At 34.4% G+C, this 23609-nt stretch overlaps 1 protein-coding gene across 7 annotated transcripts in view; it reads left to right on the forward strand.

The window, feature by feature from the left end:
* The window catches only part of UHRF1BP1L (UHRF1 binding protein 1 like), a 125196-nt gene extending 106396 nt beyond the window's left edge, over positions 1 to 18800 (forward strand). For 5 of the 7 annotated variants that reach the window (XM_037845532.1, XM_037845533.1, XM_037845535.1 and 2 more), the window contains 2 exons: positions 3720 to 3913; positions 5909 to 6877. In XM_037845532.1, coding sequence (XP_037701460.1) covers positions 3720 to 3913; positions 5909 to 6028 — 314 coding nt within the window. In that variant the 3' untranslated portion in view covers positions 6029 to 6877. Of the gene's footprint in view, positions 1 to 3719; positions 3914 to 5908; positions 6878 to 7110; positions 9878 to 17146; positions 17273 to 18504 lie in introns of those variants that run through there. The other 2 variants (XR_005218294.1, XR_005218293.1) reach the window with 2 other exon arrangements.
* Positions 18801 to 23609: the final 4809 nt, after the last annotated feature.

Consider the following 23609-nt stretch of genomic DNA (forward strand, 5'->3'; position numbering starts at 1 on the left):
CTGTCAAATTTATTCCTAAGCTTGTTATTCTTTTTGTTACTATTGTAACTAGAATTGTTTTCTTGGTCTCATTTTCAGATTGTTCACTATAAATGTAGATAATTTCAATTGATTTTTGTATTTTAATCTTATATCCTACAACCTTGCTGAACTCATTTGTTAGTTCTTATATTTTTTTGGTGGAGGTCTCAGGATTTTCTATATATAGTGTAATTTCCTTTGCGTATATAGACAGTTTTACGTCTTCCTTTCCAAATTGAATGCCTTTTATTCCTTATTCTTGCCTAATTGCCCTGGCTAGAACTCTACTAGAATGTTGAATAGAAGTGGCAAGAGCAGGCATCTTTGTATTGTTCTTGATCTTAGGGGGAAAGCTCCAGTCTTCCACCATTAAATGTGATGTTAGAGATGATGTCGATGTGTTAAATATGTGGGTTTTACATAGATGCCCTTTATCAGATTGAGGAAATTGTCTTCTATTCCTGGTTTGTTGAGTGTTTTTATTTTGAAAGAGTTGGATTTTATCTATTGAGATGATTATGCAATTTTTTTTTCACTCTGTTGATATGGTATATTGCATTAATTGGTTATCAGATGTTAAATCAATCTTGCATTCATGGGATAAATCCTACTTGGTTATGGTATAAAATTCTTTTTATATGTTGCTGGATTAGCCAAAGCTATGACAAACACTACACAGTGGATTGGCTTAAACAACAAGAATTTATTGTCTCATGTGTGTGAAGGTTAGAAATCCAACATCAAAGTCTTGACAGGCTCTGCTTTCTCCATAAGTCTGCAGTATTCTGATGCTAACTTGCCATAATCCTTGGGGTATCTTGACTAGCATCTCTACTTCTGTCACATGGTCTCCTCTGGTTTCTTTTTCTGACTTCTGGCTTCTATGTCTATGGCTTCTCTGACTGCATCCAAATTTCCTGTTTATAAGATGTACTTTGATTCAGTTTGGCCACACCTTAATAATAACATCTTTCAAAAGGGTCTGTTTACAAATGGATTCATAGCCACAGGGCTGTGAATTAAGACTTTAACATATCTTTTATGGGGTGCATGTTTTAATCCCCAACACTCATGATGTGTAGTTGTAATTCTTTTTATATGTTGCCAGATTCAGTTTGCTAGCATTTTGGTAAGGATAGTCCATATTAATGAAAGATCTTGGTCCATAGTTTTCTTGTGATGTCTTTGCCTAGTTTTGGTTTCAGTATAATACTGACTGCATAGAATAAATTAGAAGGAGTTGTTACTCCTCTTCTATTTTTTGTAAAAGTTTGTGAAGAACAAATATTAATTCTTTAAATGTTTGTTAGATTTCATCAGTTAAGCCATCTTGGGCCAGGGCTTATTTTTTGTGTAGTTTTTTGATAATGAATTTAATCTCCTTACTAGTTATGGAGTTATTCAGATTGCCTATTTCTTGAGTCCATTTTAGCAGTTTGTATCTCTAGGAAGTTGTCTGGTTCATCTAAATTACCTAATCTATTGGTTTACAATTATGCATAGTATTCCTTTATAATCCATTTTATTTCTGTAAGATCAATAGTAATATCCACTCTTTCATTTCTTATTCTAGTAATTTGAGTCTTCTCTCCTTTTTTTCTTGGTCTATCTAGCCAAAGGTTTGTCAATTTTGTTGAGCTTTTCTACGAACTGAATTTTAGTTTCACTAATGTTCTCTTGTTTTTTTTTTTCTCTGTATCATTAGTTTTCACTATAATCTTTATTATTTCCTTCCTCTGCTTGTTTTAAGTTTGATCACTCATCTTTTTGTAGTGTATAAAGGTGGAAGGTTAAATTACTGATTTGAGACCTTTCTTCTTTATTAATATAGGTATGTACAGCAACAAATTACCCTCTAATTACTGCTTTAACTGCATCCTATAAGTTTTGGTATGTCTTGTCTTCATTTTTATTTATCTCTAAGCACTTCCTAATATCTCTTGATTTCTTCTTTGATCCATTAGTTATTTAGGAATATGTTGTTTAATTTCCACATACTTGTGAGTTTCCCAAATTTCTTTCTGTTCTTGGTTTTTAATTTCATTCTTTGCAGTTGGAGAACATACTTTGTGTTATTTCTGTCATTTTAAATGTTTGAAGTTTGCTTTATGGCCTAGTGTATTGTCTCTCCTGAAGATGTTCAGTATGCCTTTAAGAAGAATGTATATTCTGCTATTATTGGGTGAATATCAGCTTCACATTTATCTAACAATTCTAATAAAATGTTCTATGGATGTCAGTTAGTTCTAGTTGTTTATAGTATTGTTCAAGTCTTCTATTTCCTTGTCAATCTAATTGTTCTATCCTTGATTGAAAGTGGGATATTGAAATCTCCAACTATTATTGTTGAATTGTCTCTTTCTTCCTTCATTTCTGTCAGTTTTTATTTCATATATTTTGGTGCTTTATTGTTAAATGCATCTATGTTAATAATTTGTCATATCTTCTTGATGGATTGGCCCTTTTGTCATTATAAAATGTCTCTTTAGTAATTTTTTTTGTTTTAAAGTCTATCTTGTCAGCTTTTTTGTGGTATATGTCTTTCTATCCTTTTACTTTCAATTTGTTCATATTTTTGAATCTAAAGTGTATCTCCTATAAACAACTTATAGTTAGTCTTGTCTGCCTTTTGATTGGATTGTTTAATCCATTCACCTTTAATACTATTGCTATAGTTTGATTTACATCTGTCACTTTACTTTTTGTTTTCTACATGTTTCATGTCTTTATTACTCCTCTATTTTCCTTTACTGCTTTCTTTTGCACTAAGTGAATATTTTCTAATATAGCATTTTAACTCTTTAATGATTTTTTTTACTGTATTGTTTTGCATTATTTCCTTATTGGTTGCTCTAAAGCTTACCATATATATCTTGATTTATCAGAATCAGCATCAGATTTATACTAACTTAGTTCCAATAAGATATAGAAACATTATTCCTGTGTAGCTCTATTCCTTTTCTCCTATAATTATTTTTAAAAACCAGGGAAAGTTAAGTTTTTCCAGTTGCTGAAATAGGCATATATTTCTGAAGTACGTGACTCTACTTTATAACTATTCTTAAATGTCTGTAAGATTTCATGATGTATCGTTTTAATCATTTCCCATTTTACTTGAGTAGACGTAAATGGATCTTCTCTAGAAATGGAAATCCACTGATGCCAACTCAAGTGAAAAGTATAAAGTCATTGATCATATAAATATGACTTCTTGATGGCTGTGCAATATGTTATTCTCTACCATAATTTAATTTACTTCCTTTCTGTTTTTAAAAATGGTAATTTATAAGTGTAAATGATCTTCATACTTCTTTATGTTTTTCTACATTTTCTAGATTTCTTTCAGTGAACTTGCATTAATTTTACATTCATGAAAAATAAGATTTTTAAAACAAGAATACTCAAATGCTATATTTATAGGTTTATTTTTCACATTTTTATACCAGGAGTGACAAATACACTCCCGCAGATTTCTCATTCTCCTTTTTGGGTACCTGACAGACATCAGTGATAATCACACTCACCACACTTTTTTCAGAAAGTTATTACCATTAATCAGAGTTAGCAATTTCTCTGTCACAATTCCATGATTATAATAATAGGTATATCCATTTTAATTAGTTTTTCAAAATAGAGCTCTTAAAGATTTATCAATTATTTGGAAATAGGTTATTTGAACATCTTACTTGTTTGATCAGATTCTCAGATGCTTAACACTGGAGATGATTTTAAAGACAGTGCCAAAAGTGATTCAGTGCTACTGACCAGTGGAAAATGTGATCTGAAGAAACAGCACAGTGTCACTCAAGCTACTCAGACGAGTCCAGAGGTTCCTTGGCCTTCTCAGTCAGTTAACTTTCCTGAGTGCTTCTTTGACTTGTCTAGAGAACAGGTAATGGGAAAACTAATTCAGTGTCCATGGGTTTTTAGCAATTATAGTAATTAAATATTAAAATACTGAATAGTTAAAACATTATTTATTCACTTATTTAAATAATGTTTATTTAGATCTAGGAATCTAGAAATATTTCCTGGAGATTATATTTAAGTTTGATTTTTGATTTTTAATTTACTAAAGTATTGTAAAATTTTACAACACTTGGGAAAATATTTTTAAAATAGAGACTTTAATAATCTTCTGTTCTCTGTAGTACTGTCAATATTTTTGTGATTTTTCCTTCCATAGACTTTTCCATTGTTTTTTAAACAATTATAATTTAGTGTATACTATATATTTTCTACTTAATATTGTTTAACAAATATTCTTCCATATTGCTATGTATTCTTCATATTTATTTATAGTGGCTGAATAATATGGATGTGGATGTACTATTGTTTCTGAACCCTCCTCTTAACATTTGTTAACATTTGCGTTATTTCTGATTTTTTGCTATTACAAATAAAGGTATTCAGCCGAGTTTTATTTTTCTGTGATAGAACCACGAAATGAGTTCATTTATGTGTTCAAGGATATATTGGGTGCCAACTGCGAGTTAAAGAGCCAAATAGTATACCATCCCCATCTATTAAGTAGCTCACATTCTAGTGGGAAAGACAGGAGTTTACAATTGTTGTTCACAACATAGTGTGTCAAGTGCTGGAATAGAGATTGGGGAAGTACAGAAAAATACCTAACTTAGTTTAGAAGGCAGGGTTTCTTTTTCTTTTTCTTTTCTTTTCTTTTCTTTTCTTTTTTTTTTTTTTCAGTATAGCAAACATGTTTAGAACAGAATGCTGTAATGGAAAATCTCCAAATTTGCCAAAAGGAAATGGTTAAATTGTACCTTGATTGAGAAAAATAATTATTTAAAAATGAGGTTGTGATTTGATTTGTGTTTTCCCCTGCAAAGTAAATTTCTTGTTAACTATTGTTGAGGCTGAGTAGGAAGCATCTGTTCTTTATACTACCTGTGAACATTACTCCAGTCCTTCTTTCACAAAAATGTTCATTTCTCACAAACTACTGAGTACCTATTTCTATTAAATTAGCCTGATAGATAAGCTTCAAAAGATGAAAATAACTCATTAATATAATGTTTCCTCAGCATGTGAGGCAGGATTTCTTAAGCTGGAACTAAAAGAAGCCTGAGGACTCTTTGAAATTGAATGTAAACATCCTAATGAATCAGTGTAGATGGATTTTTCTGGGGAGAAAGTCCTTAGCTGTTATCATATCCTTAGAGTTAAGGATTACCGTGGAAGAAATTAAGTAGTTCTAAGAGGATAAAATACTTGAACTGAGTCTTCAAATGGAGGTGAAGTACCTATTGGCTATCTAGGTGAAAATGTCTAATGGGATATTCAGATTGTCAGTCGGGAGCCCAGGAGAGAAGTCTGTGCTAGATTAGGCTATGTATGATATTTGCAGCCATGGAAGTAGATAAGATCATCCCAGAGAGTAAAGTGACTCAAGTGACAAGAGAATGGAATTATGGAATTTAATCCAAAATTTAAGGGTGATTAGACAAGGTGGAGCCAGCAGAGGGAAAAATGAAGAAGCCACAGGCAGAGAAGGGATACAAGTGAAAAACCTGTGGCATAAAAACCAAAGAAGGAGAGAGGCTTGGGAAAGAGGGGCAGGGTCAGATGGGTCTAAAGCCATAGAGAGGTCTAGGGAAATTAAAAGTAAACAAAGTAACTATTAGAGTTGGAAATGAGAAGTTAATTAGTGTTTTCAATTTTTAGGTCAAAACCTACAAACATTTTTATGCACTAGATATGTATATCCAAATAACTTCCTAAAGCTATTTTCAGTTTAAGTGAATCCTGGCCAGCATTGGGTGTTTTTACTATCTTAAGTGTCACACCTTTGGATAGTAAATAAGTAGTCTGTAAATATTTTCTGGAAATGATTAAATTCTCTTATTTTCCATATTTATCATTTCAGCTCATGGAAGAAAATGAGTCTCTTAAGCAGGAACTGGCTAAAGCTAAAATGGCTCTTGCAGAAGCTTACTCAGAAAGAGATGCTCTTCTTCATCATATAAAGAAGATGACTGTTGACTAACAAGAGCTGCAGTCAAAAACACAAATTATAGGTCTGGAGGAAGAAGGATATTTTATAATGTGGGTGATGCTAACTAATGGAAGACTTCCCTTTTAGTGAAAAGACAATAAAATGAAATGGAATGTGGTGAAGTGGTGACTATCCCAAAGCCAGTTTAGAAGTATTAGGTACAGGCATTACAATCTTTTGGTTGTTGTGTGTTTTGGGGTTTTTACCCTCTTTTAAACTGGTGTGATCTAGGAAGTAAACACATACTGTCAAATAATTATATGCCTAATGAAAAGAAGATATTTCCTAATTTTGATATCGTTATAGGCATTTTTTAAAAGAAAAACAAAAATCAGTTGTGTTCATGGATTGCTGAATTATTTCTCAATATTGTTAATAAGTTACTATTAGTTACAAAGATTCAAATGCTTTTAGGGTTAATGTAAAATAAAAGAAGACTTACATTTTAAGTGTTATTAAAATAATGTACTTAAATCTATAATTATTTAAATATCAGAAAAAGTCCAATCAAATTAACAAATTATTTAATTACTGAGTTTGAAAGCTTGGGAAAATCCTCACCCTACTGAACTTATAAATTAACCTGAAAATATGAAAATAATCACTTTAAATGATGGATAGACTGTATAAGTTAAAACTGTAATTTTCAATAAAAAGATGCTACAAATGTAAAGATAAAAAGCACAAACTGTAAAAAAGCAAAACATTAGAGTATGCACCCAAGTGATTTAAAAAGCATTACTTGTACATTCCTTTAAACATTTGCTATTAGATGTAAAAGAGTGATTTAACTATCCTGCTAAATTTGGCAGCATTTGTAACTATAAATATTTTAATTAATACTATTTATATTATTTCTTTACCTTCCTCTTTCCCCTTAATGAGGGGAACATTTTCAGAGAATTTTCTTTTTACACACATAAAACAATTTGATGCCATTCTTGTAGTATCATGCTAGGTGGGTGTTTGCACATACTGAATTTACAAAGTTAGTTTTGATTAAAACTCTATGTGACTTATGCACATTCTTCTATATTAAGATTAATTGATAAAATTTGAATTCTATTTTCTAGGGATTGTTAGAGTTGAAGTCAACATGAGAGAGAATCTCAATCATGCATTATGAAATAAAAGTACGTGAGTGAATATTTAAGAAACAAGGCTTTTAAAGATATAAAATATATTTCTGATAGAATTCAACTAAATGGGGTATATTTTTAAATTCATATCCTTAAACATAAATATATCCAAGAGAGAACATGCAACAGCTGGACTACCCTTTCCTTAAGATACTTGATAATTCTAAACCATGTTAAGACACTTTACGGTGCTCTGTTTGTTTGGCATGACTTATCTAGCCACCCCTATATCTGTGTACTTGAGGAAAAATGCACTTTTCATTTACATTAAGTGTTGAAGTGATTTTGATTTTATTGAAAACAATACTGGCCTTTTTTTTCTTCTATAATATCTATTTTCATTGACATTATTTTTAAAAATAGGCACTATTTGGGGAGCTGAGGACACAGAAGCAAACAAAATAAATTGTTAATATTTTACTTCAGAGTATTTTTTAAAAACATGTTAAACCATGTTAATCTAAAACTATATAATAGTCTTAGAGTAAATGCAAAGGTCTAATTAAAATTTAAAATGTTTAGCTTGTATTCTTGGTAGAGTACCTTTGATTTCAACAAATACAGTCTCTATTATGGAAAAGCATGATTTGAAGAGACTGAGCTAACAGTGTTTCTCAGGATTGATAACTATTTGCTCTTTATAAATTTTAAATTTATCTGATATATTATAATTATTTAGTGTTACAGAAACTGAAAGTTTTCTTTATTCTAAATTTATTTGTCCTTCCCCCCAAAATCATGTAAACAGTAGAGATGATAAGTAATATGGATTTGAACATTCCATATGCTTAATTGGATTTTTTAATTGAAAAGCAGTACTATTTTTTGTAGAGTTAAAATTCATAAAGCACTTCCAAAAATGTTATCTCATGTAATTTCCACAACAAGTCTGGGAGATAGGTTATTTCTCACATTTTGGAAGTTAAAAAAAATAAAAACCAAATAACCTAAGGCTCAGAAAGGAGACTTTGACTAATCACAATTAGTAACCTGGTCTTTTGAGGTAAAGCCTAGTTATATGCTTTTATTTTTAGCTCATTCATAGGTTAGCTGAATTTACAGGTTTTTCAGGGAGGGAAGGAATCACTGTCTTTATCTGTTTTTCTTTTAAAGGTAAATATAATACTTTTAATAGTGTGTTTGTGTGATGTGTTTGTTAGTATGTATGTGTATTATCAAACTACTTAGAAGGTAAGGGGGCGGAATTTAAAAAAAAAAAAAAAAAAAGGTAAGGGGACCATTTTTGCTTAAGTTAGCCCAAACTTTTTGCCAGTATATGAGAAGTACAGGAATAAACCTGTCATATGAACTTATTAAGATTTTTAAAAATGACCGTAAATTAGAAATAGATCAAAGTTGTCACATCTTGAAATTTTCTTTGCTAAATTTTCTTTTCTTTGCAGAGAAGATGTTAATGATCTGGGGGAAATGGTAATAATGTTTTACTTTTTAATTTCATTTATGCCAAAAACCTGTTTTTGGTATCTCATTTTTAAGTTTTCTTATCCTATCCTAGAACTTCAAAAGATCACAATGTGACACTAGTTATAATGAAGCTTTATTTTTGTTTGAGTCATGTAAGAATGACTGTGTATGATTTCAGACTAAGCCCTTTGTGGGTTTTTATTATTGTTACTGTTATTTAATAAGTTTTTAATTAGTCTCTGGTCTAATCAAGGCATCTTTGTATCTCAGTGTATGGTACCACCGTTCACCTTAGTTCCCAAACTGTTTTAACCTTGAACTCATCTTAGACACTGTTCTCACACTCACCCACCCCCCAACCAGTCCATCACCAAGTCCTACCATTTTACCTTTGTAAACATCTCTCAAATTCATCCACTTCTCTCCACTTCCTAACTAAGCTACCATCATTACTGTGTTACTGCAGTTGCCTTCCTACTGGTCTTCCTGCAGCTTCTCTGGCCCTCCTTGGATTCTGCTGTCTTTACTGTAGGCAGAATGATTTTTTTCAAAGCGCAGTTTTAATCAAGCCAACTTCCCCTACCCCTACCCTAACTCCTAGCTTAGAACACTTCAATGGCCTTTTATACACTTGAGATGAAAATTGTGTTATTTTGTGTGACCTACAAGGTCACATGTTAGATCCACCATCTACTTCATAGGGTAGTTCTGAGCATAAGTGAGTTAATGTCACAGAAGATTAAGACAGTGGCACTCAATAGAGGTTAGCTATCATTATTATTAATTCTTTATCAGTGTAATTTTGCACCATGTTTCACTCACTTTATGTTCTACCTTCATTGGCCTTCTTTCATAGATTCTGTGCTTCTTCTATCATAGGACCTTTGTTCATGCTGTTCTCTTGGCTCAAAATACCTTCCTTCCTCATTGCCTAGTTAATTCCTCTTTGTCTCTCAGATCTCAGATCTCAGCTCATTCATCACTTCCTCAGGGAAGCATTTCCAGAATTTTCTGACAGAGTTAAGGCTCCTCTGTTACATATTCTTACATGACCATATACCTTTACTTCTTAGCATTTTAACACCATTGTTATTCTATATGTGTTTCCTTGATTAATGTCAGACCCACTAGATTGTAAACTCCATGAGGATAGGAACTGTGTCTTTGTTACCATCATTGTTCAACTTTGTATTCCCTATGCATAATACAGTGCCTGGCACACAGTAGGTGCTCAATAAATTTGTTGAAAGAATAAAATGAATGGATGAGATACCAAGGATGTTTTTTAGGCATTGAATGGGAAAAGAGGGATTAGGATATTCTTCCTCTCAGTTGGATTGAGGTAAGATGGAACATAGAAAAGTAGTTGGTAGTATTTATGAAAACTTGAGTCCATAAGAGAAAAAAAAGTGGGAGAGGGTTGACTGGAAGGATTTGCCATACTCTGTTCCTCATAATTTTGAATATTTGAATTTTTAGTTTATCACAAACCATCATGAGACAGAAAATTAGCCTATCACTTCATGTTACTGCTGGAATGTCATCTGGCTTTGATTATAATAGATAGTGTTGTGGCTGTCAAGATCTGCCGGTCCTGTCAGCTAAACAAAATGAATATAAGGTCAAAAGGGTAGTTGCTGAAATAAATTCCCTTTGGCAAATTTATTGATACTCTGGGTAAATTTCAGTTGTGCTTGTTTCCTTAAAGTGACAGTAACCTCATTTTAGCCTGCACCTAGGGGAGCTATGGAAAGAAAATGTGTAAATATGTTTCATTTTCCTTTTGGAATATGTAAAATACCAAAAGTTGGAATTACACAGGATATAGTAACATTAAAAGGTGGTAATGTTTAAAAAATACTAATTTCTTCATTAAATTATAATATTTGATAAATTCCTTAATTATTTTGGTGCCATGTTAAAATAACATGAAGCAGAAATGTGAGCATATTGCTTTTTAGAAATCATTAGCTATTAGCTAATGAATTGCAAAGTAAAGAGAAATTCATGTTAGGTACAATATTGAAATTCGCTATATATATATGTTGCTGACACTACTGTGTAGTTCTGGCAGGTTTGAAGATTTGAAACTTTTTTAGTGAAAAAAATTAAGAAACATAAAATCAAATTAATATTTTTCTTTCCTATTTTTACAAATTATAAAACACATGCAGTAGTTTTTTGGTCCTAAAAGCAAAAAAATCACTCACAGGAAGAGTAACCTGGGTTTTTAGAAATTCTGAAACAATTTAGACAAAAAGACCATAATTTATAAATTGGTTTTTATTTTCAATGTACTTTGCATCATTAATCAAAAGTTAATTAAGTCTTCACAAGTGATACTGAACTATTTGAAATGGTAAGTAAAATTTCTCATATTTTTGACTTACTCTTCACTCTTCATATGAAAAAATACTTCAGCACCCTTGTGGCTGTGTACAGTGAGGTGATTAACCTTCCTCTTGCAGTCATTCAGCAGAAGCATTTGGTTGATAAGACAGACTCAAATACTAACTAAATCACAACTGTCATCAAGATTAAATGAGAACTTTAAGAAAAATAGGCGCATGAGTAAATGCTTCAATGAGTTAAAGAGAAAGCAGAAGTATCCTGAAGGGTATTGGGGAAATAAATTTATAAGGGTATGATGAAAGCCTGTCTCTCACAATATTTAAAATCACTCTAACAAAATGGATATATAGTACATTCAGAGCAGGAGATTTTAAAAGTAACCATTGTGAACAAACCAAGTGTAAGGAAATCTTTCAAACAAAATTCTATTAAGCATTGAGAAACATCAGTTCACCTTATTATTTGGGCTAAATCCAAAAGCAAAAATTTGGCACATGTAGAAATTCTTTAATAAATGATATGCTCACAAAGGCTGGAGAGTATTAAGATTCAAATTTTGATACAAAAAGTGGGTCAGAACACTCACTGCTATTGGAGATAGTCTATTAATACAGCAATAATGTTATGGTAGTTCACTGTTTTGTTTGATTTCAATATATTTGCTTTATAGTTCTTAGTATAGTTAGCGTAATTATGATAATCATACCTAGTGCTTTCTTCACTTTGGTTTATTTTTACTTTCTCCATTCCTTGCATTTGAACAGAGGTTTTTTTGTTTTGTTTTGTTTTAATGAACTGTACAAAACCTTTGAGTTCTGAAGAGGGATAGGGAAGAAATAAGTTAAGCAAGTTTTTATATTCTATTTCTATAAATTTCCAGAACTTAAGGCATCCCCAAATTATAATATCAATATAAAAATATACGAAGGCCAAGTATATTTTTATTAAAAGTGTTAGGTTTTGCCTACATTAGCACAGATATTTGAGAATTTATTATATTCATGTATATACACATATATATATTAGGGGCTCAGTTACCACTTTGTAGTTTTTACATGTATCATTAACAAGTTCCTTCTCCCTCTTTTTTTGCCTTCCAGAAGAATTCAGTTTCTTGTTAATATTTATTTTTGCTGATTAAACTTCAGCTCTGGTTCCTTTTTGTCTGTGTTTTTTTGGGGGGAGGGGTAAAAGGGGGAGGTAGTTTCATTAATATGTCCGGAGGTCTATTTTATGGTATGACCAATTTTACAAATTGAAGAAATGAATAATATAAAAAAAACCACTGGCCATTTTATATTCACTTTTCCATCCTGCTCGTATAAACATTATTGCATTTACATATCACAAAGCCAAAGAATAAAATCAGGGTATCTTCAGAGTTGGAAGGAAACTTTAAAATCTTCTAGTTGAGCCTCTCACCTAAAACAAAAATCCAGAATACTTCCAAAGGGAGTCACCAAATTTCAGCTGAAATTCTTGACCATGAGAACACACTACCCCATTAATCTTTCTGATTTAAGTATTTCTAATTATTTGACCATTTTTTCCTTGGTGAATTAAAATATTTTGCTATTACCACACGTTGGTCCTAGATTTTTCATTCAATATGAATATAATGTACAAAAAAGCTATTATATATCCTGCCAAAGAGGAGTAATAATCTTCTCTTCCTCAAAAGGCATGATTCTTATAGCCTTCACCATTATTTGTCATTGTGATTTATCAAAGATCTCAAAATGTGGCCACTTCATAAGTCAGGATGCTTCTGTCTAAAAACTAAAGGAAAGTCCAGCTAAAAGTGAGATTACACTAGATATGGTATAAATGTATAAGTAGTTTATTATTTGAAATAACAAAACAGTACATCTGGAGATGGGGTGATTCCACAGGTATTTCAGATACCCATTGCTGTTATCAAGGACCCAGTTCTATCTGTTATCTCTGCTATCTCCAATGCAGTGGATTTTATCCTCATACTTGTCCTCTCATGGTTGCAAGGTACCAAAGCAACTCCAAGCCATACCGTTACATTGTCACATCTAGAGGCAGAAAAAAAGATGTTTTCTTAATACATTTCCTTATAAATAAAACCATTTCCTAGAAATTATCCCAGCAGACTTACTTTTACATCTCTGTCTACTGGAAAATGCATCACATTCTTGCCTAAACCATCATTGGTTAAGATTAATCACCCCTGTGGCTGGAGTAATGATGCTTCCTTGAGTACATGGCCACAAATAAAACTGGGTCTCTGCGTTCTAGAAAGGCAGAGAAGGGGGTTGGTTTGAGTAGGGAGTCGGAAATCTGGTAATCACTAAAACTGAACACTTAGTACCATGCAGTCTGACTGATTAGGAATATAGTGGGACTGAGGCATTTATTCATTTGTTAACCCAACAAATATGTTAAAAAACGATTATGTAGCCTTCACTGGGTCTAGTGTTAGAATGCAGGTTACCTGTCCTGCCCACACAGTTTCAATCTAGTCGGAGAAATAAGTAAAGAGGCAATTTAATATGATGTGTTAAATGCCAAAAGGTGAGTACATGTAACCCAGTATTTGAGAATCAAGAATAATTTAACTATTGCTCTATTATTAAATATTTGACTTTTCCCAATGTTTCACTATTGTAAATAACTCTGAAATGAACATCTTTGTGCCAGTGTATTATCTACATTTGGATTATTTTCTTCGGGTAGATTCCCAAAGTAGAATAATTGTTTCAAAGGACATGAACTTTAGCTAGAAATTGCTGTCCAAAAGGATTCAACAAAGTTTTTATTCTCAGAAGCACTTTTACTAGTAATGAACATCATCATTTAAAACAAAGCAAAACAAACATGTTTTTTGTAAAACTGATAGGTAAAACTCTGCTTCTTGCCCTTTTATTTACTTTTTCTAATTATTAGTGAGGATAAACATAATGCTTAATTAATTACACTATATCTTGTGAATTGTTTGCTTTTGCTTTTTCCCCATTTAGATGTTGGATCCTCAGATTTTACTTTTCAATTTTATGAGCTCTTTATATATGCCGTGCAACTGCTACTAACTATATCACATTTTCCATAAATATGACCCAATACATTTGACTACATACAAATTTAAAACTTAAAAATCCCATTGAAGATAAAGAACAAAAGGCAAACCCGTCACTCTGAGACAGGTATTTTTGAGTTAACTTTCTCATCTCCTTTCACCATTATTCAATTATGTTTTTAAAATTGTTTTTTCATTATAGAGAAATACAGTTGTGGAAAATTAGAAAATTATTGTGCTAGTTGTTTCCTGATAATCTTCCGTAATAGTAGAATTCCTAATATGAACCTGGCCACTGGTTACCTGGATTTTAGAATAATATGATACAGATATTACATAATGTTATGTAATATTCTCAGCCTCGTTGGCAGCTGGGGTGGCTACATGACCAAAAAGAGTTTTGTTCAAGTTTTGGGAAGTGGCCTTAAAGGGAAGGGCCTTTCCTTATTCTTTCTGCCTTCCTATCAGTTGGAACACAGATATGTTGGGTAGCATTCTAGGATGGAAATTGCTTTCTAAAAAGGACTTGAACAAAGTGTAGTTGATAGCTGGAACATCTATCTTGAACCATGATAAGATTTTGGGAGACACAGGAGAGAAGGGTTTTCAGTCTCTGACACTGGAATATCCTGGGCTGAATGCTTTAAGGCTTCTTGAATGTGTTAGTGAAATACTTTTATCTTGTTTAGGTCATATGTATTTGAGGTTTTCCGTTATTCACTGCTGAATCCAAATTCCTCCATAATCCCATTATCATCAATAAGCATTGTTACTATTTGGTATACATACTGTGAGTCTTTACTTTTTTCCATTTGATGATGGCACCTTTCCCCCTCTTCTGACCTAAGCTCCAGTTGGCAAGGTAAACACTATGATCACTGAGCTCCATAGTCACTTGCCAGTGTGAGTGACATAACATCTCACGGGGCCATAACCTGAGAGTTCCATGATATCAAGTATCCAGACCACCTCCCTCCCTGTCAGACTTTTTAAGAACACATGCTCAAGTGAGCTGTGGATTAAGAGAGCAATGGAAGTGAGGAAGTCACCTCAAATCACAGTTAAAGTCAATAGGTGGTATAAAACCAGTAAAAACTACCAGGCTAGAGCCAGCTACTGCCGGAGTCAGTGTTCCCAACATAGCCCCTTCTATTAATGGGAACATCAAAAATGTTGTAGGATGCAAGTGAGATGGGTCTCAATCAAGAAAACTTTGGCCCTCCTCCCCACTTGCGCCAAGCATGCCATTACTAGGGTGCCAGTAATCCAGCATTAGGGCTCAAGTTTCATCACAGCCCACATCCCTCTCTTTCCTTTCTCCCTTTCTTCCAGTTCCCTCCCATATATTAATTGTACCTTTCCCTAGGATAGTAAAGAGTAGAATCATACTGTATATCTCATTTTATAAACTATTTTCTTACTATAACAAGATTAATTGGGCTTGATTAATGAATATTCCCTGCTTTATAGTTTAATAATTTTTTTATCTTCTTGCCTACTGTTTATTTTCTGCTTTTTTGTTTGCAAAGATTTTTTTGCTTTTGTATTTGTTCATCATTCAGTAACTATTAATTGAGTGCCTACTCTAATCTTAATACTGAACTATGTGAAGAAAGTCCAAATTGGTCCTTGCTCTCTAGGATCTTACAGTTCTGGTGAAAAACAGAAACATTTAATAATCATGTTAAAGAATGTATAATTACAAGGTAAGCTAAGCTATAAAATTCAAGAACATAATCTTTTATCCTTTCAGAAATAAGGAACTTGACCTAGACCAGGTGTCTAAACAACTTCCCCAAAGAAGTCACCCTTGGGCTGGGATCTGAGGATGTGTAGGAGTTAAATTGGAGAAGATGAGATGGGTAGAGTGGGTTGGGGATGGAAGAAAGTCGAGTCTTCCAGGTTGAGGAACAGTGTGGTTTGAGCATGGGAGTGTAAGACCAGTGTGGCTGGAGCATAGAAAATGAAATGCTTTGCTTTCATTCTAATATCTGTAACTTTTAGTTAAACCTAAATAGCATCAAGAGTAAAACAAGATCTAAAAACAGGTCTGACCTTTTTAACATCCTCTAAGGGATTAGGTGCTAGACCAAAATACCTGACATATTCCCTTCCTACAGACCATATAGGTTGATTTCCATCCTTCTCTCCTAATTTTGGAATTCCACAAGCAGAAATAGTATCCTAAACCTACTTAATAAGAAGAGATTTATTACAATTAAAAAGAATAGTTATAAAGCAGAAACAACACCTGTCAGCAAAACAAGGTGTCAACATGCAGAGTCCTAGGCAGGACATTTTGGTGCCCCTTCAAAAATGATACCATTTAAATATATGTTTAACCTTTATTTTGCTGAATACTGCTTAAGGAAGGGTGGAAAGTAGCGATTTTTTTGTTCATTCAATAAATAATTATTGAGTACTTACTGGTTTCCAGGCACTGTTCCAGGTAAATATCCTGCCCTGTATCTTATAGTCTAGAATGGGGTTATAGACAACAAATAAGATAACAAGTAAATAGAGAATAGAAATGCTATGGAAGAAAACAAAGCATAGTAAGGGAGATAGGCCTTAGTGGGGTGAGTGTAAGAGTTACTATTTTATAGAGTTGTCAAGGAAAGTCTCTCAAGGTGATGTGAGGAAGCAAACTATATGGATGGAGAAAAGTATTTCAAGTATAAGTCCCTTAGGAAAGAACGGCATTGCTGTGTTAAAAGAACAGGAAAGAGTGGCCAATTCCATTGAGCAAACAGGAGGTATTAGGAGATGGTCGAATTAGTCGGGAGCCAGATCACATAGTGTCATATGGGGCATTGTAAGAACCCTAGCTTTTTCCTTGAGGAAGATGAAGGGCCACCAGTGAATTCTGAGCAGAGGAGTGACATGATCTGACTAATGTTTTGGCAGGATACTTTTGGCTAGATGTGTGTCTTGGGGTTGGCAAGTTAAGAAGCAGGTTGATTGGGTAGGATGCTATTTTAACAATCCAGGAGAGAGATGATGGTAGCTTACACTACGGTGTTAGGGTGGAAGTGGTTAGAGCCTTGATATATTTTGAAGGTGGAGCTATTGGTGATTTGCCATTGGATTGGATGTGGTGTGTGAGAGAAAGAAAAATCTAGGATTGATCCATGATTTCTGACTATGCAGTTTACTAAAATGCCTGGTGGAATGTTCAACCTCTTCTCTCGACCTAAGCCATTAGCCACATTCATCACCCACACTGAGCAAAACAAAAGCCTTGCAGATAACTTGATCTTCCCACTTTAGACAAAGGTAAGAACCATCTACTGTTTTGTGAGCACAGCCCCTTAGTGGGGGCCATGGAAAGGAGCGTTGGGAAGGATGATGGCTTTTCATTCCCTCCCTGAGTAGGTTGGAAGAATAGGAGAGAGGGAATGAGTATAGATAACAAGAAAAGGTTTAAGGACTGAGCGCTGGACACTCCAATGGTCAGAGATTAGAGAGGTAAGAAGGAACTAGCAAAAGAGACCGAAAAGGAGTGATGGGAGGAAACTTGGGAGAGTGTGGTGCCCTGGAAGCCAAGTAGCAAAAGTATTGGAGGAAGGAATGATTGGCCATGTCAAATGTTGCTTAAAGATTTAAAAACAAAAACAAAAACAAAAAAATGAGTACTGAAAATTGACAATTAGCTTTAACAATATGGAGGTGGTTAGTAATCTTGAAAAGAGCAATTTTAATGGAGTAATAGAGGCAAAACCTGGTTGCAGTGGGGTTCGAGAGAGGTTAAAATGAAATAAATTGGAGAAAATGAGCATAGACACAGCTCTTTTAAGAAGTTTTACATTAAGGATAGGCTATCTTACTTATAATTCAAATTGAAACACATTTGAAAAGGGCATAATTAATAATTAAGCCACAATTTAATTAATTAATAAGTGTAAACTGTAACTTATGACAAATTGGAATAAATATTATTTTATGACGGAAAGGAGAGAGAGGACTGAGTAGAAGGGAAGGGGGATAAAAAGTATTGGTTTACTAGCTAATAGGAATGATCTGGTAGAGAGGGAAAGTTTGATGATGGAGGAGAAAAAGGATATTTTTGGAGCAATGTCCTTCAGTAAGTGTGAGGGGATGGGATATGGTACACAAATGGAAGGACTGTTTTTAGCTAAGAGCAGAGCTAAAAGACAAAGAATATGGAAACAAATACACATAAGTGGGTTGATGTGCTAATGGGAATTTGTGGAAATTTTCTTACAAAGGTTTGCATTTCTTCATTGAAATAGTTGAGAGTGAGGATTAGAGAGGAGGTATCAGAGGTTTTGATAGAAGGCATGAAATAGTTTTAGAGGATAAAACAGCATTTGTTTCCATTTGTAGTTCATGTATTTACAGCAAGACAATCAACATAGTTGTGTTTTTTTTTTTTTTCCTCCAGCCAACAATATGATTGCCAAGTAGCATTAAGGTTCATTTGTAGTTAATAATCATGTACTTAAGACAAGAGCAATCAACATGGTTGTGTGTTTTTCTCCTGCCAGGTTTCGCTGTGCAGATATTGTCACAGAGAGGACTGAATACTGGATTAAACCAGAGTTATTGTTTCGTCAAGTACAATAAAGTGAAAGAAAAGTAAAAGAATGGAAGGACTGATTATAATGGTTGACTGTGTAAAATTTAAACTGGGTAGAGAGAGGATGAAGGACATGAGGAAGATAGCAGACAATGAAAAGGTAGGATCAATGGATTGTGAATTCCAGTGGCGTTGAAAGTTGTTTCATTTGGGTTTCTAGAAAGGAGGTGGAGAGAGGATTGGATGCTTGAAATAAAGATTATGTAGGGGTTGCAATAATTGGCAATGAAAGATCCAGGAATAATTTTAGTAGCAAATCACTGAAAAGGGGAAAAGGGCAACATCATTGGAAGAAAGGATACCAAGAAACTGGTAGGACGGTAGTAGAAGGATGATTCATGTAGATATTAGAATCCAAGAATAATGACAGAAAGCCAGGAGCTAAAAATAGTCAAGGACAGAGGAAAAATAAACTGGAGAGTTGGAAGATGACTTCAACAGGGATGGGTAGTGGGTGGCATAGTCTGATGATATGACATTCAAACAGGACAGTTTTTAAGAGAGAAGAGAAAATGTTCTGAAAGAATCAATGAACTGTAAGAAGGACCCTTACTCCACCTCAAGGCCCTGTGATATGAAAGCCATGGGAGTAAAAGCTGCCACTAGGGTGGGCTGCAAGAGAAGCACAGTCCTAAAGGGGAAACTGATTTCAGTTAAGCAAAGTAGGTAAAGGGAATATTTAGAAAGGGCGTTAAGGAAATTGTGGTTTTACTGATGACTGACCTTTAGGTCCAGAAGGCACAGTGGAAAGGTTTTCGGTGCTGGGAAGGGATGAAAGATGCAATCATGGCTGGAGAATGAGGGATGTGTTAGGAGAACATGACTTGTCATCAGTGACTTAAATTGGGATCAAGGGTATGATACTGTTTGTTATTTTGATCCCATAGATGAAGATGGTGGTAGAGCTGTGAGTTTTAGGGAAAAGAGAAGTGGGGTGTTGGTAGGGTTGCATAAGATTTGGAAACTCCCGTTTGATTTCTGCTGAAGGATGGTGCATGTAGGCTTGTGGAGGATGAGCTTACTCCAAGCACGTGGACTCTCAACATCTTCAGACTAGTTATCAGTATGCAAAATGATCTTGTACATTTAATTAACTGTTTATATGTTATCTTCCCCATTTCCCTCAAATCCTTGAGGGCAGGTTTATTGGCAGTCCTCATCATTGTTATAGCACTGGTGCCTAAAACCATGGTTGGCACATAAGTACTCAATAACTAGTTGTTGACTGACCATTATTTCTAGACTCCATTCTCTCAAATCAGCTGATTGGCTTAAAACCTTCTGAAGACCTTTGCTAAACCTTCAGTTAAACCACATTTCTCCTATCCAACCTTTCACAATCTATCAGATCATTTTTAATAGAATTCAGATATATACCAGTATAGTATTTACCATGTTTTAAAGAAAAAATCCAAAAACCAAAACCTTCCCTTGAGTTTTCATTGCTTTCCAGCTCCTGCTCCTATCTCCTTATGGCCAAACACCTCAGAAGAGTTATCTAAAAAAAGCTGTGTCTACTTCCTCACATTCTCTTTATTCTCAATTCTATTCCAACTTGAAGTTCTAACCCCACCATTCAACTGAAACTGTTTTTGTTATCATCAACTTTTATGTTCCCAAATCTAATGAAAATGGGAGTCCTCACCTTATTAGACATTTTAGGGTTTGTTTGTTTGTTTGTATATAAAATTGATCACTCCCTTCTTACTCTTGGCTTCCATGACTCCAACAGTCTGTTGATTTTCCTCTTGATTTGTTCCATCTCCTTTATTTTTTTCTCCTTCTCTAGCCAGTCTCTAAATGCTCAGAGTTCTTTTCTTTTTTTATAAGAAATTTATCCATTTCCTGTAGTTTTAAATATCATCTATATACCATGGCTCCAAAAAATATACCTCCAGCTCAGACCACTCTTCTGAACTCCAGTTTCCAACTCCAACTTCCTACTTGGATGTCTCACAAGCACCTCACACTTCAGATGTCCAAAATAGAGCTTTTGACCCCTCTTTCTCCCTCTCCCCTTCCAAGCTGCAACGTGTTAATCAATTGGTCCTTCCCATTTTGGTAAATGGCACTGCCGCCTTCACAGCCAAAAGTTCAGATCATTGTTTCTAGAACTTCCCTCATACCCATTCCATTGGCTTGTTCTATTGAGCCTCTCTACACATATTCTCAATATATATATTTCCCTCCATTTTCACATTCCTTCCCAGTCTAAGCAATGTAATTTCTTACCTTCAGTAGCCTCCGGGCTTCTACTCTTGCCTTTTACAAGCAGAATGATCTTTGAAAAAAAAGAATGCAGATTGTCACTCCTTTACTTAAAACGTATCGGTGACTTTGAATATACTTAAAACTCCAAATCCCTAACATAGCCCATAAGGCTCAGGAGGATCTGGCTCCTGCCTAATCTATCTAAATCCATTTTTCCCTCATCTCTACTCCACTCATTCTTTGCATTCCAGCTTTGCTAACGTTTCAGTTTCCCTTAAGGAAATCCCCATATGTTGTTCCTTCTGTCTGGAATGCTCTCCCAACTCTTCACCTGTCTAAGACATTCTCAGTCTTCATGTCCCAGCTTAAATATCGTTTGTTTTTAATGTAATTTGCAGAGATATTTATTAAAACAATTAACTTTGACTTAACATTGTTTTACTGGATTCATTGATCACTACCAATTGTTTTGTAACATGACTTCCCATTTTGAGTTGTTTATTTTGATTCTTCTCTCAGTCATCCATAATATTTTCAGGAAAAATTTTCAAGAAGAGCATGTGGGTGGTATATTTTCTATGTTTGTATCTGTGAATGTGCCCTTGTATGTAAATGAGAGTTTACTGGGTTTTTTATTTTTGGGTTACAATAATTTCTTCCCTTGATGAGGCTGGCACTGTTGGTTGTCTGTCTAACAACCTTCAACCCTTCTTCCTTATTAAATGAACTCTGGTTTTGTTTAGGCAACTTCCCTCCTACCTCCTCCCATCTCCACTCATCCATGTGCTTTACTTAGCCAATCACATTCCCCTTAGAAATGATTGACTTAGGAATGAGCATGTGACACAACTCTAGTTAGGGAGATCTTCCTTCTTAATATTGTCATGCCTGTCTGTACTACCTGGAACCACAGAACTATTTTGTGAACAGGAGGATGAGTAACTCTGGACAAGTATGATTCCCTGAGCTTGGCAAAGTAGAAAGATGTGAGGGACCTAGGTCATTGGTGATGTCTTCATATGCCTTATTGTTTATATGAGTTGTGTCAGATTATCTATTTCTCAGGGCTGAAAATCTCCTGATACAAACTTTTAACTCTATATGTTGTTCTGTTGCTTCTTCAGAGAAATCTGAAGTCAGCATGACTCTTGTTCCTTTATACATAATCTGGTTTTATTGACTGATTGGTGACAGTATTATAAAAACTCTTTAAATAAGAATATGTCTCTACAGCATGTCTAACCATTGGTCTCTATTTACTTTTCTTGGCACTAGATCCTTTAACTTAGCAGATTCAAGTCTCTCTTTAACACTCACAGTGTTCTTCAAGTATTTCAATAATTCTTGCTTCTCCTGATCCTTCTTCCACTGATCTTACTTTAAATTTATCACTGAATACTAGTCAATCAGCAGGGCTTCCTAGTAATATCTCTATATTCATTCTTCTACTTTTAAATCAATTATTTCATGCCTTTTCTTTCCAAAAACCTCCAGCATCCCTTACCCTCTCTCCTCATTCAGCTGATGACTTTATTATTTCACTATAAAGGTAGAAGTAATCAAAATAGAATTTTTACATCCTCCCATCCAACCTGTGGCAGACATGAAGATGCACCCAAGCATATCTCCCTTCAAGAAAGGACTAGTTGCCCAATTGCAAGGAGTGTATTTTGCTAATAGCTTCCAGCTGTTAATGCCTTCAGGATCCACTTCAGCTTTCAAGTGAGGCCATGGTTTCAAGTAGCCCTAGCCAATGATTGAGCAAGGTGGTGTGCAAGGGTCTATCCATTTCTGTCCAAAGTGAGACTCCTCTAATGGCAATCTATACTATGGAGCTGGGCTGGCAGAGACTTTGTGGTCATCTGATATCATGGTCTGATGACTCCTCCTGCCCAATCTCTATTCCTTCCATAGATGTCATTTCCCCAAAACCTTTTTAGCTTCCTACAATTGAATATCTGGTTCCTGGAAAACCCAACCAGCAATACCCCCTAAACCCATCATTCTAACATCTGTGCCTATGAACTGTGTGCTGCCATCTCAGGTCAAATCCTCCACTTTTGCACTAAATACCATCATTTCTAAGCAAGTTCAGGATTTTTCTCCTGAAATGGTTCTCTCTCTCACACACACATTTTTTTTCCTCTTTCTGCATGATTATCCTCTGCATCATACAGACCTGCTGTAAGATCTCTCATTCAAATAAACACTTCCCTTGACGGTACGGTCCCCTTAAGTTTCTGCTCTATTTTTCTGCTCTTATTTCTAGAAAAGCTTTTCAAAGTATTATCTATCTCCCTTTGATACCTTCTATTTTATCTTGAACTAACTCAAATTAGGCTTTTGTCCTTAACCATTCCACAGAAACTGCTTTTGTCAAGGTGATCCATCTCTGCTTTGCTTCAGGCCTCAGTCCTCATATTGTCCTTTCAGTAAAATTTGACACAGCCAAAAAAATCATTCCCTTCTTTTGAAACACTTGCTTCATTTAGCTTTCAGGACACTCTCCTGTGTATCTCCCCCATCCTATCCCATCCCTGCCCTAACATCACTGACAGCCCCTCCTTAATCTCTTTTACTGAATCTTCCTTATATTCCTGAGAGTCCCAGGATTTAGTCCTTGGACTATTCTTCTCTGTCCATATTAACTTTCTGTGTGATCTCCTGCAGTTTCATGGATTCAAATACCATGAATGCACTGACTATTCCCAAATTAATATTTACAGCCTGACTTCTTCCCTGGATTCCAAACTAATATATTCAACTTCCACTTGTATATTTCTCAGTTATACTTGGTGTCAC

The sequence above is a fragment of the Choloepus didactylus genome, chromosome 8 (genome assembly GCF_015220235.1).
Source record: "Choloepus didactylus isolate mChoDid1 chromosome 8, mChoDid1.pri, whole genome shotgun sequence".
NCBI lineage: Eukaryota > Metazoa > Chordata > Mammalia > Pilosa > Megalonychidae > Choloepus > Choloepus didactylus.